At 43.5% G+C, this 25,701-nt stretch overlaps 1 protein-coding gene across 2 annotated transcripts in view; it reads right to left on the reverse strand.

Moving 5' to 3' along the window:
- The window catches only part of LOC123755459 (ubiquitin carboxyl-terminal hydrolase 31), a 91,560-nt gene that overhangs the window by 64,438 nt on the left and 1,421 nt on the right, over positions 1-25,701 (reverse strand). For both annotated transcript variants that reach the window (XM_045738173.2, XM_045738164.2), the window contains exon 2: positions 24,122-24,935. In XM_045738173.2, the coding sequence (XP_045594129.2) occupies positions 24,122-24,935 (814 nt within the window). The remainder of the gene's footprint in view (positions 1-24,121; positions 24,936-25,701) is intronic.

A 25,701-nucleotide genomic window follows, 5' to 3' on the forward strand; every position in this document is an offset into this window, starting at 1 on the left:
CACTGTACAACGCAATCACTGGAAGACGCAATCACTGGAAGACGCAATCAATAGACGACGCAATCAATAGACGACGCAATCAATAGACGACGCAATCAATAGACGACGCAATCAATAGACGACGCAATCACTGGAAGACGCAATCACTGGAAGACGCAATCAATAGACGACGCAATCAATAGACGACGCAATCACTGGAAGACGCAATCAATAGACGACGCAATCACTGGAAGACGCAATCAATAGACGACGCAATCAATAGACGACGCAATCAATGGACGACGCAATCAATGGACGACGCAATCAATGGACGACGCAATCGGGGGTTATAGTGCAGAGGATGTGTAGGGCGACATGCACCCTTGAGCAGCCAAAATGTCTGTGTGCAGGAAGAGGAACATCCTCTCCTGGAGAGCCAAGAGTTCTGCTTCACTCCTCTCCTTCTCACCCGGATTTTACCTGTGCCTGGTTTCCAGATGCTTTCAACCTCGCCCAATCAGGGCCCCGGGGTTCCATGAGCAATACAAGTTGGGAAAGTTTGCATCTTGAAGACCAACATCCGTCAAGGAATCGTCAAGTTCCCTCTGGAAGACTTGTATAACCATTCCTCGGAGTGTTCAAGACACTAGTGTGACCGAGGGTGGAACAACACTGTGCTCTAACTGCCCCATTACCACCTGCCGAAGTTGCTGACCTGGGGGGCCAGATTCACGAAGGTGTTACGCAAGCACTTACGAACCTGTACATCTTGTCTTAATTTTTGGTGGCTTTGTTTACAATTATGAAACAGGTAATGAGCTCCGAAACACCAGGAGGCTGTTTATAACAATAACAACAGTTGACTGGGAAGTTTTAGTGCTACTAGACCGTTTAATAAATGTAACCAAAGCCGTCAAGGATTGTGGAAAGATGTACACGTTCGTAAGTACTTGCGTAACTGCTTCGTGAATCTAGCCCCAGGTTCACAAAGCAGTTACGCAAGCACTTACGGAAGAAAGGAGTAGCGGCGGTGGCACCAATTACAGTGCCAGATGTAGCCTCCATGGCACCACCACCGGCAGGCACCAGTAGCACCAGTTCACCGCCAGCACCACCTTGACCCACTGACACCAGACACACCCCCTGGGATAAGATAATACCCCCACCCCCAAGCCTCCTCCAACACGTGACACCCCACACCATGGGAGAAACATATACTCCTTGCAGGCGATGAGTCACAATAACGTGGGTGAAGTATGTTGACCAGACCACACACTAGAAGGTGAAGGGACGACGACGTTTCGGTCCATCCTGGACCATTCTCAAGTCGACTTGAGAATGGTCCAGGACGGACCGAAACGTCGTCGTCCCTTCACCTTCTAGTGTGTGGTCTGGTCAACATACACTCCTTGCTCTTGTATACATTCCTCCAGCTGTGTTGTTGACCTTGTAAAAGATTCAGCCAATAATGACCCTTACCATTAAGTGATTAATACATTCACAATCCAGTCCCCAATGATAGTGGACAGTCAGGAGCACACTGTAGAAAAACAGCACTTTAATACCGAACAAATGACAACAAAATATATACTGATATATAGACATATACCCAGACAGTGGCCGACGGTCCATTATCTCTCCATAGTGACGTAATAGAGAGATAGAGAGAGTGGAGGTAGACTCTTATCTCCCAAGTATCAGAGTTACTCAACTTCTCTCTCCTTCACATTTCCGTATTTCCCCGACTATTACACACACACATCCACTTGAGACGCACCTCTGGTTTTCCAAGGATATCTTGTGGTAAAATACTATTACCGTAGGGTATCTGCTCCATCATACCAGCCCAGCCTCCTAAGATAACAGTACGTTAACGATGAGGTCGAAAGTAATTATGTCGTGATTAGACCACCAGAAAGTTGAGTCTTGTAGTATTGAATTTGGATACACTGGAAACTTTTCTGATAATCAACAATTTTAAGGAGGTAATCTTGCCTCTCCTAGGAATCTTAGGCCTAATATAGTACATATATATGATATACTAGATCTAGGACAAGAACATAAACTGCATCCAGCATGGGGCCCTTGTGTATGGGTTATGGAACTGTCACAGATGACAACAGAGAAAGGAGTGAAATACTGAGGCTTCAGTACGATTCTGTTTTCAGTGAGCCCCTGAACACATTGAAGATCAATGATCCAAATTAATTCTTCATGAATCAAGACAACGGATTGAATTGAAATTGAAATAAGTTTATTGAGGTAAAACACACACAAAGGGATGAGGTAGCTCAAGCTATCCTCACCCCGTTCAGTACATCGTGTTAATACATACATAGACACACATCACGACCAATAAACATATTACCGAACATTCTGAGAGACAAACATATACATTTCCTCCTCTACACAAGTAGTATGGTATCAGACGTACACACAAATACTTTTATGACCTAGGTATACTGTATAGACAATTTAAGACAACCGATGACATACCAATGATGATACTCTTCAAGACACTAGTGCTCTCTAGGGTGGAATATTGTTGCACACTAACAGCCCCATTCAGAGCCGGAGAAACTGCTGACCTGGAGAGCTAGAATCCAGTATATACATCATCTTGATTATTGGGACCGATTAAATGTTCAAAATCTGTATTCTCTAGAGCGAGAGACACGTAATAATATACACGTGGAAGATATTAGAGGAACTGGTTTCAAACTCTAAACACGGAGATTACATCACATGAGACCAGAAGCCATGGCAAGATTTGCAAAATACTCCCGTTGAAAAGCAGAGATGCAATAGGTGCTCAGAGAGAACTCTATCAACATCAAGGACCCAAGACTTTTCAACACACTCCCGCTACACATAAGGGACATGCAAATAAGGACGACCTCTCACAGTATTCAAGAAATAAGTCAAAACACCTCTGAAGAAAACCTGATCAACCAGGCTTTGATTCACACGTCAGTCTGCGAACAGCCACGTCCAACGGCCTGGTTGACCAGTCCAGCAAACTGGAGACCTGGTCGGAGACCGGGCAGCGGGGCCTTTGATCCCCGGAAGTAACACAAGGGACTCGAAGCACCTTGGGGTAGGACCCCCTCTTCCCCAGGTGCTTCACCATTTTCTGTTGACTTTCTCCAGTAGTGTGCAAGGAATGCTCGACACACTTTAATATAGTTCAGTACTTCCTGTCTCCTCCTTTGCACCCTGGTGCAACACTTGCCGTTGTCTAGGCTTCCCAGAGCTCTGTACTCTCTAGCTTATGATTGCAAATTGAAAGTTTGAGTGACAATAGAGAACTCTTAACAGCTTCCTCCAGCAGGCATGGCGATTGAGGGGGGTAAAAAAGTGAGAAAAAGTGTAGAGTCAAGCGAGAGTAGTGTGAGCACAGCTGGAGTGTCATAAAAAGTAAGTACAGGTAGAGTGATAACGTGTCAACACGTGTCTATCAGTCATCACTGTGAGCGATGTCTACGTCCATTTGCAGGCGAGGAGTCACAACGTGGCTAGAGTATGTTGAGCAGACCACACACTAGAAGGTGACGGGACGACGACGTTCCGGTCCGTCCTGGACCATTCTCAAGTCGATTGTGATGAGGAAGTAGAGACAGGCAATAAATAGGCAAGAGAGGGGTAAGGAGGGGTCACAATCGACTTGAGAATGGTCCAGGACGGACCGAAACGTCGTCGTCCCTTCACCTTCAAGTGTGTGGTTTGGTCAACCTACAGTCATTTATTTTGTCTCCTAATTTCGTGTAAATGTCGCCTCCCCACCCTCCTCTTCCATCTCATAAGGGTCGGGTTTTGTGTGGCAATTGCCTTTTGAAGTGGTAGGAGAGGGTTCCCACTTCCTCCAGTGTATATGTGAAGGTCAGCGACCCCTTTTGCTGACCATGGGACAGATTCACGAAGCAGTTACCCAAGTAATTACGAACCTGTACAATTTCCTCGATCTTTGACGGCTTTGGTTACATTTATTAAACAGTTTACAAGCATGAAAACTTGCCAATCAACTGTTGTTATTGTTATAAACAGCCTCCTGGTGCTTCGGAGCTCATTAACTGTTTAATAATTGTAAACAAAGCTGCCAAAGATTAAGGAAAGATGTACAGGTGCTTGCGTAGCTGCTTCGTGAATGTGGCCCCAGATTTATACCGGGGTCGGGGGCCGGGATCCCACCCGTCCACTCCATCTACATTATGTCCATTCATCACTGACGAGGGTCGAGGGCCGAGTCTCTCTCCCCAGCTGCGGGGTGCATGACTTGCACCCGACCCTCTGCCATCTTGACCCGCCATCTCCCACAACTAGCAAGCATGGCCATTATTCACTGGCATTATTCATCTATGCCTACGCTGCCTACAGTCTGGCGGTCACTACACCGACCACCAACTGTGGGCCTGCGGGCCTCTCCAAGCAACAGCCTGGTGGACCAAACTCTCACAAGTCAAGCCTGGCCTCGGGCCGGGCTTGGGGAGTAGACGAACTCCCAGAACCCCATCAACCAGGTAAGACAGGTAAGACAAACGAGCAGGCTAAAGAATGGGAGTAAAGAATGTTGACAAAATATATAAATAATTTTGAAGTATATGAAACTAGAGGGTACCCGGCAAGGCCCGGGTCTCTCCCCATTCCCCCCCTGTCTTCCCACTCTGCTCCTCCCCCCTATTATCTTCCCCCTGTATGTTTTTACTGAACATAACGTTCAACGTATGGGGGGCGAGAAGTCAGACTGGCGCACAGTAACGCGTGGAGTACCTCAAGGATCGGTGCTGGGACCAATTCTATTTCTAATATACATGTTAACGGCATGTGAGAGGCTGTGGGATTGTCAGCACAGAATGACGTTGTTTACACTTCTATATATAATAACCGTCCTTAACACAGGTAACCACTTCCTGGAGGTTGTTAGTGTGAGCGCGGCGCCTCAAGGCGAGGCCCTGCTTCCTCTACACTTTAATCACTAATTTTAGTTCCGTTATTTCTCTTCCGCGTCCACTTTGTTACATTTCTTCCACCACTTGGCAAGGGTCCTCCAGTGGCAGCATTCATCAAGTATTTCTGCCCACTTAACAAACCAATACATCATTGTTCAATTGTTCAATCATAAGGGCTCAGTTTGTATTATTAAGTGGGTTATGGGCTTTCAAAATTCACACCAAGACTGCTAGACATCTTCGTAGCGCTTAGGAACTCTTCAATTGTTAATAACTTGAAACAAAAAACGCGTCCAACAGCCTGGTTGACCAGTCCAGCAACCAGAAGGCCTGGTCGAGGACCGGGCCGCGGGGACGCTAAGCCCCGGAAACACCACAAGGTAACCTGGTAACCCTTCAAAACATTTGGTAGTTCCCCAACACGTCTTTGGACGTGTAGCCTATGTGTAGCAGCGGACGTGTAGGACGTGTAGCAGCTGTCTGTTCTACACGTCCGAGTCATTCTCCAATGATAATTTCTTTATACCGGAAAGAATGTAATCAATTTCCTCGGAATTACTGACAACAATGTCTATTTAACCTAAGACAACTTTGCTGGGGGGAGGGGTTCTTAATACTTTCTCCAGACTCGCGGAAATATGAGAGAGCTCGCTACTTGTGCAATAGCCGCAGCCGATAGACTGCCTGCTCCTTGTACACTACTCTCCCGGTTCAATATTCAGAGAGCGAGAGAGTAAGAACAAGAGTGTTGACCAGACCACATACCAGAAGGTGACGGAACGACGCGTTTCGGTCCGTTCTGGACCATTCTCAAGTCGATTGTATCTACTTGAGAATGGTCCAGGACGGACCGAAACGTCGTCGTCCCTTCACCTTTTAGTGTGTGGTCTGGTCAACGTACTTTAGCCACGTTATTGTGACTCGTCGCCTGCAGAGCAAGAGTGAGTGAGTGAGTGAGTGAGTGAGTGAGTGAGTGAGTGAGTGAGTGAGTGAGTGAGTGAGTGCGCATGCCAGATAGATTGAGACACACCGAGACAATAGAATAATAGACGAAATAAAATAATTTACAAGAGAAAACTATCTAGGTAAAATATTAAATTAATGGGCCACTGAAAATAACAAGTCTAATGAAATTTCTGCAACATTGAAAAAGCTAAAATTTCAACACGGAAACTACACGAAAAGTCAAATCACGAAATAGAACGAAAAAGCAATATAAAAAAAATTGCAGAGTAATCATGTCGGAAGACTTTACTTTTAAAGAACGCAATAAAGTCATAACTGCATACACAAAAAAATGAAAAGAACTTTTCAGACACGAGATGTCATACCAATAATGATTCTTTTTAAGACACTGGTGGTCTCTGATGTGGCATACTGCTACACAATAACAGCCCCATTCAACGTTGGAGAAACTGCTGACCTGGAGAACGTGCAAAGATCAAATGAACAAATCCACAAGGGCCGTTACGAGGATTCGAACCTGCGTCTGGGAGCATCCCAGATACTGCCTTAATCCAGCCCGTCCTCCAAACAAAGATCCAAAAGTGATTCCATGCACCCGCCAAACCCCCTGTTTATGAATGAAAAGCGGTTTACACACGACTCACAACTGCTGACGTTCGAACATATCCGGAACAAGTGCTTCACTGACGAATTTTGTTCGAATCACAACGCTGTAAATGCTTCACCAACGTACTACAAATACAAATAATCGCCAACAGAACCTAAACACCTAACCTAACCTATGCCTATTTATACACAATATGCTAATATAATATTAATTTATACTTGAGAAAATTCCCGTTTTGAATGAACAGCACTTAAAATTGATGAATGCGTCCGTGGGGTTGACCGCTGAATGTAATGGACTCGAGTCGAGGATGGGTTGCTTAATCGACTGAGTTACGACATGGTTAAAGAGAGTTGAAAACGAAGTTCTACTGCACTTACTGGATGCGTGCAAAGCTGTTTTACTGCACGAAGAAGCAGTAAAACATGAAACATCTAAATTATTGGAAGCCCTTCAAAATTATAAATCTGTATTCCCTAGAGCGCAGGCGGGAGAGATGCATAATAATTTACACGTGGGAATTACTAGATGTACTGGTTCCAAACCTGCCCACACAAATAACATCACATGAAACAAGGAGGCATGGCAGGATGTGCAAAATAACTTTTTGAAAGCAATAGTGCAACACGAACGCTGAGAGAAAACTATTAACACCAATGACCCAAGACCCAACTCGCCCTCTACACCATATGATGCCTGATCAATCGGACTGTGATTCTTACGTCAGGCTGTGACCAGCTGCGTCTAACAGCCAGCCTGGTTAACCAAGCTGGCTAAGAGGCCTGGCCAGAGACCGGACACGGGGGATGTTGATCCTCGGAACCGAACGTAAGTTAACCGCAAAATAAAGTAGCGGACGAGGCATTATCAGAGACCCTCGAGGAGGTAGACTGCCGAGGACAGTCCTTCGCTCCCGAAGTTATACCTCGGAGAGCGAAGCACGAGAGAGCGAAGCACGAGACGAAGCACGAGACGTGAACAACAATAACCAGGAAAACTCACATTACGCCGATCATGAAATTACCCACAACCTGACCCACGAAACTGTGGATGTCGGTACATCACATTACCTCCGCACACGTCGCTTTTACTCCATCTTAACACACACACACCCACGCCCCCTACCCTCTCACTACTTCATTCTCTTCACTACAACTTTCTGGGCAAGGTTCGCCCCCCCCCCCGCCCCCCGGTGCACCATTGAGCAAATCGAGGCTTATTACGCTCAAGGGCACAAGTCGAGCATTATCTACGCTACGTTCCGGGACATCTGGGGACCAGTTGTCTGCGGCGGGCGACTCTCCGCCTTATGGACGGGCAAACATATGACCCAAGATTCTTTAACACCGGCTTACACACGACGGTTTAAAGGGCATGCCAGATGTGGCCGGCTCCCACTCCAGTCTTACTTGACAACAGTTGAAATTATATTTTAATTTTTTTTTAATAATCTGATCCCAATAATTTAGGTGCTTTACCTCGTCTATGTATACCGTATATGCTCTCTGTATTCCCTCTATTTCCATAAAAGCCAGTTACAGCCCCGCTCCTGTGCCAGGTAAGTCCACAACGGGCTCACCATAGCCTGTGCTACATGGAATTTTTTGTTCCAAGTAGCAAATCTTAAACAACAATAACAACCCTCTATTTCAGCAATCTCTCCTGCTCTGAAGAGGGAAGCGAGTACTGAGCAGTACTCAAGACGGGACAACACAAGTGACTTGAAGAGTACAACCATTGTGATGGGATCCCTGGATGTGAAAGTTCTCGTAATCCATCCGATCATTTTTCTGGCTGACGCAATATTTACTCGGTTATGTTCCCTAAACGTTAGGTCGTCGGACATCATTATTCCCAAATTCTTTACATGTTGCTTTCCTACTATGGGCAGATTCGCTGATTGATGAAGATTAAGCCACCCAAAAGGTGGCACGGGCATGAATAGCCCGTAAGTGGTGGCCCTTTTGAGCCATTACCAGTATCAAGAGCTGATACTGGAGATCTGTGGAGGTGCGACTGCACCCTGTGTGACGGGAGATGTCTCCCGTCCGATTTGCTTGTGTTTCGTACCCTTTGTACCCTTCATCTCCCCATAGACACCTGTACTGACCAGCATCACCCTCCCCCCCCACCTTCCCTTACCTGTAACACCACTCCTCCCCCCTTCCTTCTTCCATTACCATTCTCTCCCCATTAGCGTTATCCGTCATTGTAGCACTCTCCACATGGGCCCCACTAAATAATCCACACCAATCTAGTCTACCCTCGCGCTCCCGATTCAGCCCGAGGGGGATAGTGGGGGTGTGCCCCCTGGCCACCAGCACTTGTGCTACACCTGTCGCTCCCCGCCACCTACACACACACCTACACACAGGGAAGGGACAGGCTCAAGGGAAGCGACAGGGTTGATAAAGACAGGCTATTTAACACAAGGGGCACACGCACTAGGGAACTCAGGTGGAAACTGAGTGCCCAAATGAGCCACAGAGATATCAGAAAGAACTTTTTTAGTGTCAGAGTGGTTGACAAATGGAATGCATTAGGTGGTAATGTGGTGGAGGCTGACTCCATACTCGGTTTCAAATGTAGATATGATAGAGCCCAGTAGGCTCAGGAACCTGTACACCTGTTGACTGACAGTTGAGAGGCGGGATCAAACAGCCAGAGCTCAACCCCCGCAAGCACAACTGGGTGAGTAAACACACACACACAGACAAGCAGATGTCTGGGGGGTCGCCAGGAGGCCCTCACGGAGGCAGGCACTGACCCCGACACGAAACACTGGTGGCCAAACACTCGAGGCAAAACAAAAAATCACGGCCCTCCTAAACTCGTCCCCAAATTTTAAAAAACGCAAAACAAGTGTTTTTCAGTGCCCACCACGCCCCGAGGGGCGCCCCCCGGACCCCCCCCCCCCCGAGGGCCCCACCACGCCCCCGAGGGCCCCACCACACCCCGAGCCCCACCACGCCCCGAGGGTATGTTGGGGGGCAGCACAAGAATGCACTATACATGCATGCATGAGAATGCACTAATTCCCTATACCAAACTCTTAACAACTCTACCTTTTTAGGCGACCAGCTCTGTGTGCTTATCTAGGGGCAAATGGGTGGAGGTCACCTGCCCCGGGCCGCTCCTAGTTCCACACTAGGAGCCTCGACTCCAGTAGTCTACCCACACTACTGGAGTCGCCCTGTCCTGCACACAAGCTGGCTAAGTATCCTTACGCTTGGCTTTACTACGTCATTTGCATGCTTTAAGTTGAACAACTAATCTCCGTTGTACTGAATGACCCAGATTGGTTGAATTCTTTTAACTGAAGTTAATTACACAAGCATCTTAGGGAAGAGCTATTTCCGATTATAAAATGGCTATTTGACCTTTGAGAAAATACCAAAAATATGGAGCTTTGATGACCCTTGTGACCTCAGGTCGGCCAAATGATTGCGCGGTAGAGACTAGTCCCGCGAGTGACGTCACTAATGGTGACAACTCATTATCCTGACAATTAGGATCCTCTCGATACTATAAACAGTAATACCATAAAGTTTGAATGAAGACTAATTTCTCAAAATTACTGAATAATGTGGAATAATTCATTACCTGGTTGATACCTGCTTGATGGTGAGTACTAAGCAGTACTCAAGACGGGACAACACAAGTGATTTGAAGAGTACAACCATTGTGATGGGATCCCTGGATTTGAAAGTTCTCGTAATCCATCCTAATCCATTATACGAAACTTGTGAACAAAGAACATAAGAACAAAGTTAACTGCAGAAGGCCAATTGGCCCATACGAGGCAGCTCCTATCTATAACCACCCAATCCCATCTCATATACAAGGCGCCAGTTATTTCCACCGCCAATCACCCCAGGGGATGCGACCACGTGCTTGGGTCAGGTCCCTACACGTGGTTCCACCTCTCACTCTCCCATGTGTAGATAGAACATTCTGGATCATACCTACAACACCCCGAGGGGCCCCACCAGCCTACCACAATCGTCGCCAACACCACCTCCAGCTCTCACAATCACCACCACCATCACTATAATATCAGTAAATCAGTTGCAAAACTAGTCCCATAACAACAAACCCAGCATTTGCAACACTGGTACAACAGATACAACACAACAATAACTACAAGCTACAGCCTACAACCACTAAGCCATAATTAAAAATAAATCTATGTTGTTGTTTAAGATTCAGCTACTGGGAACAAAATGTTCCAAGTAGCACGGGCTATGGTGAGCCCGTAGTGGACTTACCTGGCACAGGAGGGGGGCTGTAACTAAATAAATCTCTATTATTGTTGTTTTAGATTTAGCTACTCAGATCGAAGTGTCCATGTAGCACGGGCTATGGTGATCCCGCAAGATAAATCTGTCAACCAAGACCGTATATAAGGGAACCGTCCCTCTCAAAAAGTAGCAATAAGAGTAACATGAAAAACACCTCCCGAAACCTCTGTATCCCTCGCAAGCACAGGCGTGGTGTCCCGTCCCAGGACAGGAAGCTGCACAAGGAGTCGCCGCGGGCTGTGATTGGGCCTCATTGTCCACACTTCCGGCCAATCAACCAACCACAACCGGAACGGCCCGCCTCTCCACCCAACCAGCGGCCAGCATGCACTACCTACAAGCACTACTCTAATGACCAATTGGGGCTAGATTCACGAAAGCACTTACGCAAGCACTTACGAACCTGTACGTCTTTTCTCAATCTTTGGCGGCTTTGTTTACAATTATTAAACAGTTAATGAGCTTCGAAGCACCAGGAGGCTGTTTATAACAATAACAACAGTTGATTGGCAAGTTTTTATGCTTGTAAACTGTTTAATAAATGTAACCAAAGGCGTCAAAGATTGAGGAAAGATGTACACGTTCGTAACTGCTTCGTGAATCTGGCTCCAGGTTACTCATCTGCTATCGTAATTCCGTAATCGGAAAATAACCGATCTTCCTTTTATATTGTAAAAATCAAGGTCAAATGCAGCTTAATATAACCCAATATCATATGCCTCTTTCTAATGAATCTCTCGTGAGGTACAGTAACAAAAGCTTTACTAAAGTTAATATATATAGAATGTCGCAATCCTTTTTTCCCCGATATCAACTGCTTAAAAAATATTGGGAAAGAATCATTTGTTCAACACTAACGGCTAATGAATGGAAGGGAATTATCAGGGGAAAGTGACTATATAGCACTGGGAAAGGGTCAGAATAAGGATTTGGGATGGGACGGGGGGAAAGGAATGGTGCCCAACCACTTGGACGGTCGGGGGATTGAACGCCGACCTGCATGAAGCCAGACCGTCGCTCTACCGTCCGCCCCAAGTGGCTGGTAGTAAATGCAGAAACAAAGTACCCATTTAAAAATATCCCCCCATTTCTGGGTCATTATAAATTAACTGACCTGTTAGTTTTTCAATGGTCCCGTTTTCTTCCAAATGTTTTATATATCTAAAGAAATCCTCCGGAATTTGTCTTAGTCTGCCCTGTTATTCTTCCCATTTTCTTTGAGCTCTTCTACATTTCTCAATATTCTAATAAATTATTCTAGATAGACTACCATTTTAAACTCGTTTTAGTTTCAATTACCAATTTGAGGGGGGTCATTTTTATTCGACCTAGTAAATATATAATTATATATATATATATATATATATATATATATATATATATATATATATATATATATATATATATATATATATATATATATATATATATGTCGTACCTAGTAGCCAGAACTCACTTTTTGTCCTACTATGCAAGGCCCGATTTGCCTAATAAGCCAAGTTTTCCTGAATTAATAGATTTTCTCTAATTTTTTTCTTATGAAATGATAACGCTACCCATTTCATTATGTATGAGGTCATTTTTTTTTATTTGAGTTAAAATTAACGTAGATATATGACCGAACCTAACCAACCCAACCTAACCTAACCTAACCTATCTTTATAGGTTAGGTTACGCTAGGTAGCCGAAAAAGTTAGGTTAAGTTAGGTTAGGTAGGTTAGGTAGTCGAAAAACAATTAATTCATGAAAACTAGGCTTATTAGGCAAATCGGGCCTTGCATAGTAGGCTGAAAAGTGAGTTCTGGCTACTAGGTACGACATATATATATATATATATATATATATATGTGTACCTGTTAATTAACATTTTATAAATTTTGGTAGAAAAATTACCTACTTAATGTCTGCTAGATTAAGGACCTGCCCGAAACGCTGTGTGTACTAGTGGTATTACAAGAATGTAAAAACATCATGCTATATACTCTCATAACCCAATGAAACTTGTATATGTATAAATAAAAAATAAAATAAATACAAAAAAAAATATATATATATATATATATATATATATATATATATATATATATATATATATATATATATATATATATAATTATATATATATATATGGTACACTATAGTTCCGGACTTTTCAAAGCCTATTTCTTTCACTTAAGGCAAAAATAATTATATATATTTACTATTGAACTCCGGCAAGCAGAAACCCTACATTGTACTCCAGTTGAAACCGCTTCACATCCTCAGCACCAAAAAATAATTCTATTCAGGTTAGCCGCGTGGAAGCTCAGATTTCAAACAATATAAAGAGCTACAGTGGGAATGGACACGCGGCGTTCTCAGAATACAGTGGAGCGCTAATCAACGCATAACACATCGCCTTTATTCAACAAAATACAACAAAGTTCAGCGATACATTCATACCGTTTGAATGACACCGACGCAACCAGAATATCAATCTCTACTCCCAAGATCACACATGAATATGTAGAACACAAGAGATTTTATCAATAATTTTAAAAACATGTATTCGTGTTGTACATGCGAGGTGTGCATAGCTCCTGTGGTTCGGTCCCAATACTCAAGATATGGAATGTATGTATCGTGTCCAGTTGCTAAGAAATATTACTTGCTCTGAATCTGGGGCCAGATTCACGAAACAGTTACGCAAGCATTTACAAACCAGTACATCTTTTCTCAATTTTTGGCGGCTGTGTTTACATTTATTAAACAGTTAATGAGCTCCGAAGCACCAGGAGGCTGTTTATAACAATAACAACAGTTGATTGGCAAGTTTTCATGCTTGTAAACTGTCTAATAAATGTAACCAAAGCCGTCAAAGATTGAGGAAAGATGTACACGTTCGTAAGTACTTGCGTAACTGCCTCGTTAATCTGGCCCCAGCATTGCCTCCTGCCCTGCCCTTCATCACTGAAACCCTCTTCACTACACATTGTCTTACTACACAACATACATCTAGTTACGTAGAAAATAATATCCTAGTTGAATCTTGTGCCAATAAAGGATAAGTATTTAGCGGGAGTGGAAATTATGATTTTGTCCCTTAATGTATGGGGGTTGACCCCGACCCGCCTATCACCCTCCCCCCCCCCCACCATCAACTACCAGCAGCCACTGCAAAGTTTGTTGTGGCTAGTTCCAAAATACATATGTGTATGTATAACCTACGGTTGGCAAGCTGTTTTGGTTCTGATGGCAATTACAGTATTTTAATTGGCTGTAATGCGAGTTGAGCATTACGAGGGCACTTGATGGGTTACAGCCCATCGTTGGATTGTAATTTTAACATGATGTACACACAGGAATCACAATAACGTGATGCATCAAATGAACAAAGTTTGGTTTGATGTCCCCTGGTTTGTCTCTCTGAGAGGCTGCACGATCCAGTAAGTTCACTAGAACTTCAGTTTCAACTCTTTTTGACCATGTCTTAGCTCAGTCGATTAAAGCAGCGTCTGGGACGCTCTCGGACGCAGGTTCGAATCCTCGTCACGGCCCATGTGGATTTGTTCATTTAACATACTGTGTAACCAAAAACTTTCAATATAAATTATAGTTAATGTGTATTATGTGCAGTCAGATCTAGGATACGCAAGGCATTCTGTATATGTTGGCAAGAACTTATATTCGCAGCACGTCTGAAGAGTTTAGCGAGGTGGGACTCTAACATTCACTTGTCTTGTGTGAAGCGTTTGTTTACAAGCGCTGGGAGGGAGGGGGGAGCTGGACCAACGAGCAATTAGCCATTGTGAGGACGGGATCAATGAGAACTTGACCAATGTGTATGAGGATGGGTTGTGGAGAGTTGGAATGTACATAGCTGAGTGTAAAGTGTGTTTCATTCATATTCTGGAGAGGGGAAGGAGCGGCTGCTGCATTAACAAGTATTTTACTACTCTCAAGATCGGGGCCGAGCGGACAGCACACTGGACTTGTGATCCTGTGGTCCCGGGTTCGATCCCGGGCGCCGGAGAGAAACAATGTGCAGAGTTTCTTTCACTCTATGCCCCCTGTTACCTAGCAGTAAAATAGGTACCTGGGTGTTAGTCAGCTGTCACGGGCTGCTTCCTGGGGGTGGAGGCCTGGTCGAGGACCGGGCCGCGGGGACACTAAAAAGCCCCCGAAATCATCTCAAGATAACCTCAAGAAGATGGTTTACACTGACGGGAGACATCTCCCGTCATGCAGGGTGCAGTCGCACCTCCACAGATCTCCAGTATCAGCTCTTGATACTGGCAATGGCTCAAAAAGACCACCACTTACGGGCTAGTCATGCCCGTGCCACCTTTTGGGTGGCTTAATCTTCATCAATCATCGGGTTTACACCTGGTTTGTGGCTACACTTACCATAACACCGTCCAGGATGAGTGTAACCTGCTTGTCCGGCCTGGGAGAGCAGCAGCAGCAAGAGGTATATACACTAATAGGTTTACCTCTCTTCTCAGTGTACATACTCCAAGTTTACTTTCGCTCTGGACTAAGTCTAGGGCTAAATAATAATTGCCGGTTGGTCGGTAAATATTTTTGTGGCCTTTATCCATCCAGAGGATGATTGGCCTTAAGTCCAAGACCTGGCCAAGCCCAGGGACCAGGGAATCTTGGCTATGCTAGCGTAACATGACATTATTTACATAACCAAATGCTGGTGAGAATATTTCATCTGGTAATGTGGTCTTGTATTATGACTGGTGCCACAACGACAACGTCTGAAGTAGTAACATCATCATCAAAAGAAGGCACCAAGCCGAGAAGACTGACGTCTGAAGATGGCAAGCCCAGGAACAAATCCACAGGGGCCGTGACGAGGATTCGAACCTACGTCTGAGAGCATCCCAGACGCTGCCTTATTAATCGACTGAGCTAAACTGAGTGTAATACAGCAAGCCCATCATTATCTACAGTATCCACGAGGTAGGATTCCTGGACTTTCACTCTCTCAAAGCTAATTGTTTACCCATCATGCAGTCCATGAGCACTGCCAGGATGCGTACTGATAAGGGTAAACAATTCTTCAGCACCGGTTAGTATCCACTTTAAACAAGCTCTCACACTGGGGGTATGAGCACCCCTAGTACTCTCCCTAGTGCTTATATGTTCCAAGGTTGGCCTTGGCAATGGAGCAACCTTGAATCATATAAATACTAGAAAGCGTACCTAGGGGTATGTGTACGCCAGACTGAGTACCTCTGACAAAAAAATGTCCAGGGCGCAAGTGCCATTATCTGAGATTAAGGTGCATCTATCTTGAATTTCCCTCCCATTAGAGGGTCTTAAAAGTTGGGTAGTCATGTTTTTCCCAGGTACAGGTGGTGTAGCCGTCTCCTGCCTTCCTGTCCGTACAGTCAACTGTCGGAGGTGTGCCAAGACTGTGCGTGGAGACGCCAGGCTAAGAGGCGGAGCAAGTCAGAGATGAACTTCACCCCAGTGGCTCTCTGGACTTGGGCGGACGCGTGTTGGAGTGACCTTGTGGACGAATGGCGAGGCAGGCGGAAGGTCACCTCCAGACGCATTGGTCTCCTGCTATACCGGCTCTCAGCCTCGCTACGCAATCACACAACACTACACTACACTACTCGATCATCTTCCCACTGCCTATCATCCTACACTACACACACTGTACTCCAGAACAGTGTGTGTTCATCATGAACAGAACATCATCATCCCACTGCCTATCATCCTACACTACCACCACACACTCCAGAATCCCCAAAACATTTAATTCCACACCATCCTTCCACCTCACATACATTACCTCCCATGGATTACACTAATCCACACCACTCTCCTTTCACCACTAACTGCCACTGACTACATGAAGGGTTACATAGTTTGTCCAGAGCAAATTTTAGATTCACTTTGAATATCCTCAAGAACAAGGGAGTACCATCAAGTAATTGCAACCCACCAAGTACCTTACACTGACAGGTCTGAAAGGTCTAATGACCGAACATTCAATAATTCAGCAAGAGATCATGAGCCAGTTCCTGAACAGATCATTTACCCACGGTAGCTCAACCTGATCCCGGTAACCACAACTGCCCCATGTTTTGTGCTGAGCTTGCATACCCAGTCACAGCCCAGGTAAGTCCACTACGGGCTCACCATAGCCCGTGCTACTAGCCCCGTTCCTGTGCCAGGTAAGTCCACAACGGGCTATAGTGAGCCCGTATACCCATACGGTGTCTGGAGAGGTATACAACACATACAAATATGATTTTATACATCTCTTCAATCTTTGGCGGCTTTGATTACATTTATTAAACCATTTACGATCATCGAAACTATCCAATCAAAAATAATATTGTTATAAACAGCCTCCTAGTGCTTCGGGCTTCGCATTGTTTAATAAATGTAAACAGAGCCTCCAAATACTGAAAGATATACAAGTTCACAAATACTTGCGTAAGTGTGTGATGAATCCGGCCCCAGGAGTTGTACGCTAGGAATTTCAATATGGCGTCCAAATGACGTCAGCCATGCCTGTATTTGGATGCCTGAAACGTACTGTATACCCGGGTATTACGATCTCTTTTGTCCTCCACAATATCATTACAATAAATCAAATACTGTATTAATTTTATTTTACATTTAAGAAAAATAAAAGTAGCAACAAGGGACATAAGCATCATAATTCCAAGCGACTTCCATTGTAATACGAGAAAGCGCAGCACACCGCTACCAAGGTCACCTGTGCTCCATATTCCCCAACCCTCCCAAGTCTACGCATCTACGGAGCACGTTAATAAGCTACCCAACATTTCACTACCGTATTCTATGGTATAATAGTGAATATTATACTCTATAACTACAGTATAATTCCATGGTTCTACGTGGGTGGTGGGTAATGCGACCGCTCGCTGCTCATGCGTATATGTTGTACATGAACACTGTATTGCGTACACCAAAACAAAGCAGAATGTATTATAGCCAGAACTATGCTAGGCGGCCTGACGGCTCAATGGACACGTTCGGTATTCGTAGTTCTAAAGTTCCGGGTTCGATCCCCGGCGGAGGCTGAAACAAATGGACAGTTTCTTTCACCTCGATGCCCCTTATTCACCTAACAGTAAACAGGTACCTGGGAGTTAGACAGTTGCTACGGGCTGCTCCCTGGGGATGTGTAACAAAAAGGAGGCCTGGTCGAGGACCGGGCCGCGGGGACGCTAAGCCTTGAGCTTATCTTGAGATGATTTCAAGATAGAACAATGCACGGTCTAGTCTGCCTCGCTTATTGTTTTGTTGGTGTGTTGGGGCGGCCAGTGTTCCCAACTCAATTTTCAATCAATTTTCAATTTTCAATCTTTTCATCCCAAAAAAAGCAACTTGTCGTCAGGGAGGAGCTACCCTGGAAGTAATCACTTCAAAACCAATACCTAATTTGTGCTATTATCTATTCTCTATCCATGGTTAGATTACATTAGGTTATGTTAACATGGAGTATAATTCTTAGAACAATTTTGTACATAGATCCTCTGGTAATCTCAAATGTACAAATCCACTTGTAAGTGGAGTGCCTCAAGGCTCTGTCCCTGGGACCTCTGTTGTTTACAATATATATAAATGATTCAGGTTTGAGTAGCAACATTTGCAAATTTGCCGATGCTGCAAATACTTGACCCGTACGAAGAATGGCGACACCCTGTCTCGCAGCTGCGTGAAATATGGAATATGGCCACCCACTCCACCACCAGCTTCGGTTACTCGACATTATCCATAGCTCTTTATGAATCCAGCTTTCCGTCAACGTATCAACAACCATATTTCATTAAAACTCGTCTACCCATCTTGAGGTTGCTTGCCGACGAACAGACCCGGAAACAATAGTCCGGCCGCTGGGAGGCGGGAAACAATAGGAAGCAGCACAGATGGGAAGACACAAGACGAACACCAATCACGAGGGACAAGTCTCTGAGAATGCGTCACAGGGATGAGGAAGACACTAGTGGATCGATAGTGCTGTATTATTCACTCTCCTTCCCTAACGTGCTCACAAGGAGCCACAGTACGGGAGTAGGCATACACAGTTTAACATCTACAATGTTTTCCCCCAGAGAAATCATTTATGGAGAGCTCTAGGTGGTAGGCTGCTCAATCGTACCTCTTATCAGTAGTCTACAACGATACTGACGTTACAAAATAGGCCTATATCTATTACATAATGGCACCCAACCTACACATTTATTTATTTATTTATATACATGAAGGTACATTGGGTTTGTGAGAATACATAGCACAGTATTTACAATCTTGTTAAGCCACTAGTACGCGCAGCGTTTCAGGCAGAAACGCTGAAAATGGAGCCAGTGACGAGGTTTCGGTCCGTCCTGAACCATTAGCAAGTCTGGTACGCTTTCTACTGCGATATACTTCAATCTCCTCGCATGTCGTCTAATATTCTTACCTATATTGACTTGTCTGCCAAGCTTTATGTACGCGACTTTACATGATCCACTTGGTACAGTGGGGTTCGTTCGCAACTCACTCTGGAGTCCCGGGTTCGAATTCCAGGCGGGACAGAAATGGTTGGGCACTCACCCAATGCCTCTGTTCACCCAGCAGTAAATAAGTACCCAGGAGTTAATCAACTGTTCTGGGTTGCATACTAGGGAAGGTCCGTAGTTTGACCTGGGGGGGGAGGCTTCGAATGATAATAAATATAGCAACAATAATTATAAGTTATTACTTCCTTTATGTTCACATGTGTGGGTTGGATGTCTTAATTAACTGCCCAAGTGGTTGGGGCACCATTCCTTCCCCCACCCCCCTGTCCCATCCCAGATCCTTATCCCTTCCCAGTGCTATATAGTCGTAATGGCTTGTTGCTTTCTCTGATAATTCCCTTCCCTTCATTCCTTAAAGGCATTACACAGGAGTGAGGGGATTAATCAGTTTCATCCCACCTTCATGTCACTTCCGTTATTCGATATTTTGTTTATTGATCTTTATCTTACTCAGGTGTAGTGAGGTATATAATCCCAAACCCTTGTCTTCTCTGTCAAGGATTACAGCCCCGCTCCTGCGTCAGGTAAGTCCACTACGAGCTCACCATAGCCCGTGCTACCTGGAACTTTTTGGTCAGAGTAGCTTAATCTTAAACATCTGTCCTCCTGGGAGGCTTAATCTTCATCAATCAATCAATCAATCCTTCTCCGTCGCCACAGGCCCAGACACACATCAAGATGTTACATGACCAAAAACCACATTTTCAAACATCTACCACCTACTGACTAATGTGGCGAGGCCTCTTGTGGTGGCTTAATCTTCATCAATCTGTCTGTATCCCTTGATGTCTTATCATGATGTGTTATCACGAAAACGTTCGGAATTTGTTTAATTTTTCTAATTGGATACTTACGCATACTCAGATTTCTGCTCGTCGTTAAAAGTTACTTTCATTTAAGAACAAAAGAACAAGGTAACTGCAGAAGGCATATTGACCCATACGAGGCAGCTCCTATTTATAACAACCCAATCCTACTCATATACATGTCCAACCCACGCTTGAAACAATCGAGGGACCCCACCTCCACCACGGTACGCGGTAATTGGTTCCATAAATCACCCTAAATCTAAACTTATCCAATTTATACCCATTGTTTTTAGATTATGCAGTTCAGTTTTGGTCGCCGTACTATAGAATGGATATAAATTCATTTGAATGTATCAAGCGTAGGATGAAAGTTAATTCCCCAAATTAGAAATCTTTCATATGAAGAAAGATTAACAAAGCTTAAATTGCATTCACTGGAAAGGCGAAGAGTTAGGGGTGACATGATAGAGGTTTACAAGTGGATCATTTATATATATTATAAACAACAGAGGTCCCAATACAGAGCCTTGAGGCACTCCACTTACATTTTCCCACTCTGACTTAATTTTTTTAAACCTATTTATATACATTATAAACAACAGAGGTCCCAGAACAGAGCCTTGAGGCACTCCACTAACAACATTACCTCTAACAACAACTAATTTACATGTACGTATATTACCTAAGGCTGATGGTTCTGGGTGGAGTAACTAGAATCTTACTTTGTCAAGGGTAACAATTTGATATTAATATTTGTAAATTAAACTTGAAAAGCAGAAGCATCTCAGCCAGGAAACTTGCGGGAAGCGCCGGCTTACATGTGAGTCACCGTAAGAGGAAGGGGGAAGTAGTGACTGGGAGGGAAGGGGAGGTGTTGACTGGGGAGAGGGGAGGGAGTGGGTGACTGTGGGAGGGAGAGGGGAGGGAGTGGGTGACTGTGGGAGAGAGAGGAGGGGGTTGGGTGTTGATGTACAGTGACCTTGAGAACACATCCCAGGGTCGTTCTGTCATTAAACATAGTCGCAACCTACTTGCTATCATACCACCACTATGCACATTGTCAGTATTGGGGGAAACAACGATCAATGACACACACAGCTTTTACAGTCGATTTACAGTCTTTACAGATTTACAGTGCTAGACATTCACCACAAACTTCCACACCCGAGGCGACGTAACTCCCGCAAACCACCACTGGCTTCCGTCACAGCTGGCGCACACAGCCAAATATTAATCCAATACTAAATGATATATTTACCTTCCGACATGTAACAGCCACGCATTTACATTTACTTCTCGCTTCATGCAGGTCGGCGTTCAATCCCCGACCGTCCACAAGTGGTTGGGGACACCATTCCTTCCTGCCGTCCCATCTCAAATCCTTATCCTGACTCCTTTCAAGTGCTATATAGTCGCAATGGCTTGGCGCTTTCCCCTGACAGTTCCCTTCCTTTCCAATCTTTCTGCGTTATATATACAAATGCTTAATACAAACAGTAGGTTCTAGACAATTATAAGCAGGTCAGAAAAGATGAAAATGAGGGGATATAATGAGAGTTGAGGTAGCAGCGACTCATTACGAGAGCCTAAGGCCTAACTAAGGCTTAGGACACTATTACAGTTATTGTCAAGTTACTGCGTGGACACCAATCTAGCATATAGCTGAATCATAAATCAATCCCAGATGGCAAGTTGTCCAGGGGGGGGGGGGGGAATTAAATTAAAACACACACTAGGACGCCTGACAGCTGGGTGCACAGCGCTTCGGATTCGTGGCCCTGAGGTTCAGGGTTCGATCTCCGGTGGACCCCTCTTACCTAGCAGTAAATAGGTACCTGGAAGTTAGACAGCTGCACTCCCAGGCTGCTTCCTGGGAGTGTGTAACAGAAAGGAGGCCTGGTCGAGGACCGGGCCGCGGGGATGCTAAGCCCCGAAATCATCTCAAGATAGGATACTAAGACCACAAGGTAAAAACTCAATACAAATACATTTAAAGAAAAAACATTGTTCAGTTATATGGGAGATTTTCATTGGGAAAATCAAGATTGTGCTACAGAATTCCCAGATCTAGTGAACAAATGAACACTAGTCTTCGATCCCAGATCTAGTCTTTGGGATCTGGGAATTAATGTGTATACCCAAAACCATCATTATTTATAATGATGGTTTTGATTATCCATCTTTGATATATTATCAAAACTTTGATAATATATCAAAGTTCAAAACTGGTCTTGGGAAGCTGTTTGAATAAGCCGATGTTCATGCTCAGGATATTCCAAAGTAAACTTAACTGCCATCAAATTGGGATGGCATGAGGAAGTCTCAAACACTTATCTGAACACTGAGACAAGAGTGGTCCCAGAAAAAGATGCCCGAACTCCTCAAAGAAGAAAACTCATCCCCCTCCCCACCACAACACATATGCAAGCTACATACAACTACACATTTTAAACTTTGTATTACAGTACAGTATATTCACTTTCACTTTAGTTTGCATTACAAATTTAATTAGAAGAATATTTTAAATACAGTATTGTACAAGCTAACAAAAATTTAAGAACTAAAATTAAAACCCACTTTACACCACTCAAACCTTGTGGGATTAAATATTGCTATCTAGACAAGTGTTAAGTTGAAAGTGGTTAAATATTTAAACAAAAATTAAAAATCTTGTGCCCATGACCAAGAGGCCTGGTCGAGGACCGGGTCATGGGGAAGTTGAGCCCGGAAATCATCGCAAGGTAAGGCATGACTTCATACTAAAAGCTCCATTGACATTACCATCCACCATAATCTGTTATTACACTATACAGAATTTAGTACTGTGTAAGTATAAGTTTAACTGTATAAGTATAGCCTACACTGTCATCAGCATATTTTACACATTACACTTATTCACTATACAGTACAACTGTATTATAATTTTGCTTCACTACATTGAATTACTGTATTTAAACTGAACATTCATTCATAATGAACTTTATGGCCACTATTGTATATCTGTTAGAATTTTTGGGACAAGGCCTGTAGCATATATCCCAACCCTCCTCCCATACAATTTAACCCAAGAAATTATTCAGCGTTATTTTGAAGTCGAGTACTATTCTTGTTTTGACAGTTTGACTGACTACTTCCAGAGGTTCATTACTTTCTAGTGGTAGTAATTCTGCACTTGTTGTCTGCCCTGCATGATGAACTAAAAGACCATCATAAAAAATAAAACAGGGGACTGTGTGATAAACGAACACTGTTTAAAGCTAAGAAAACCAATTTACAGGATATTTATATAAGCTAATGCAAAGTAGATGGTCGGGCACCGCTAAACAAAATTGGGAGAGGTAAATGAAACTTTTAGGTGATGGAAGGTAATATTGCCAGTCCATTCCGAGGGGGCAATAAATCTGTCGGTCAACATACGTACATAATGTTTGCCACACTTACCTTTGTAATCTTGTATTCATTGCCTTAGATATTAAATATTGCCAGGCCACCAAAATATGGTATAGTTTTGGTCTAAATTATGTTCAAAACATCCCATCCCTTTAATATTATAGTACTGTACTGTACTTATAGTACTATTATTTGGGCAATAGTACAAATATGCAGTGATAGCCCAACCAAAAATGATCTTTTTTGCACTTTTAATTTTATAGTCCCCCCTCCAAAAGAAATGTAAAGCTAAATATAAAACAAACATTCCTAAGCTTATTATAGCACACATGTACTATAGACCTAAGATAGCATGCATTAGGACTAGAATTGCCGAGAGGTTAGGTTTGGTTCTACACCATATTTATGTTGCAATTAAAGTTCCCCCATTTGGCTAAATTCAATGATACAAAACAAACTTTTTTGGTGATCCATCACTGCATATTGGTACTATACTGTAAATACTATAATGTTAGGAGGTTGGGCAGCTTTAGTAATACACATGCACAAAAAAAAAATTGAAAACCTAATCTTTTTCACTTACCTTTATCTTCTTGTACTTCCTTTTAGATGCAGTATTGAGATCCTCGTGCACCTTGTCCAACACAAACATCAAAAACTCAGCAGCATCGTGCTGTTGTGAACCACGATAAATAGATTCGTATTTGTCTACAGTGTTTTTAAAGTTCATGGACAAATCTGGCACATATCTGAGCGTCCAGAGTGCCTTCAGAAGCACTGCTAATTGTTCTGTAATTTCCCCCCTAGTGCCATATTTTTTTGAATTTATTTTGTTACATCTTGCCAGGTCATGTTTATACTGGTCCAAGACAAAGTACTCGGCAAGTACATCAGTATGATTGAGGCACTGAATCACTGCATTAATAAAACAAGTGTTACCATGGTTACGTATTCCCATCACTCCAGGCACCTTACCTTCCTCAAACTCGACATAATCCTCAATTTTGGGACTTTGAAGGTCCGACACAGAAATAGTTTTACTTCGCTCGAGCTTCCCTCTATGATTCCCCACAGGTGCATTAGGGGTGCCCCCTTGCACCTTAAAAGCTACCCGACTAACAAACGAACTCATTCGTGTAAGATACTTTTTCTTTGGTTTTACCGAGGCACTGCTGGAATCACTTCCACCATCCAGGCTCTCAACTCCATTTTCACTGATCATGCTCGTCTGGATTGAAGATGAATCTGTAACACCATTGGGATTCTGGTTTACATCGTTCTTTAGGGGCATTCCACTTTCCTTGTATTTTCCAGGCTTTTTGCTCAGCCTGAAAGACATAAATGGTCGCTTCCTACGAGAGTCTGCATGTCCATTCATTGTTGATGGTTTAGAAAATCTGCAGGGAAGAAAATTAACACTATTAGCTACATTTTCATAAATACTATTATGATATACTGTAATGAACTGCACAGAAAATCAAGACATTTACTTTCTAATTACTGTAACAAAATATTCATTCACTATCACTTATCTCAAACTACACAACACAGGTTATTACAGTAATACAATCTCAAACTAGATTATGTACTGTATGGGGTCCTTCAAAGTATCACATCCATGCTTATACTACTGCACAAAGACCTAATAGGTACAAAACCCATGCACAAATTATTGCAATTTCTCTTATCAAATGCTGATGGCACCACAGGTCATAGCTTTTCTGCCAGAAAATGAATTGTCTGCAAAATACCAAATATATCATACAGTCAGTTTTGTCACAATTACATATTTGAAACATTTAATTCCAACCATCCATTTAGGAAGAAAAAACTGGTTCGTTATGAGCACCCTCAGGAATTTATATACTGTACAGTACTGTACTCTTATTTTTATATTCTGTGCACCACATCTCCATTTAAGAGGTAAAGATATTCAAGCCCTTCTTTAGGGTTAGGAATAATTCAGAAGTATAACAGCTGCACCTAACTGTATGTCAAATACTTCACGTGTCAATCCCAATTTGCAAATTTGTATGAAAAACAGAATGTGAAAATAATTCTCTTTGCTACTGTATTATGAATGACAAATCAATTTTATTTACATACAAGATGGTACAGTGGGTTGAGAAAGTACATACAATGCGGTTTGAGTGTTATTTCTAG

This window comes from Procambarus clarkii, chromosome 55 (assembly GCF_040958095.1).
Source record: "Procambarus clarkii isolate CNS0578487 chromosome 55, FALCON_Pclarkii_2.0, whole genome shotgun sequence".
NCBI lineage: Eukaryota > Metazoa > Arthropoda > Malacostraca > Decapoda > Cambaridae > Procambarus > Procambarus clarkii.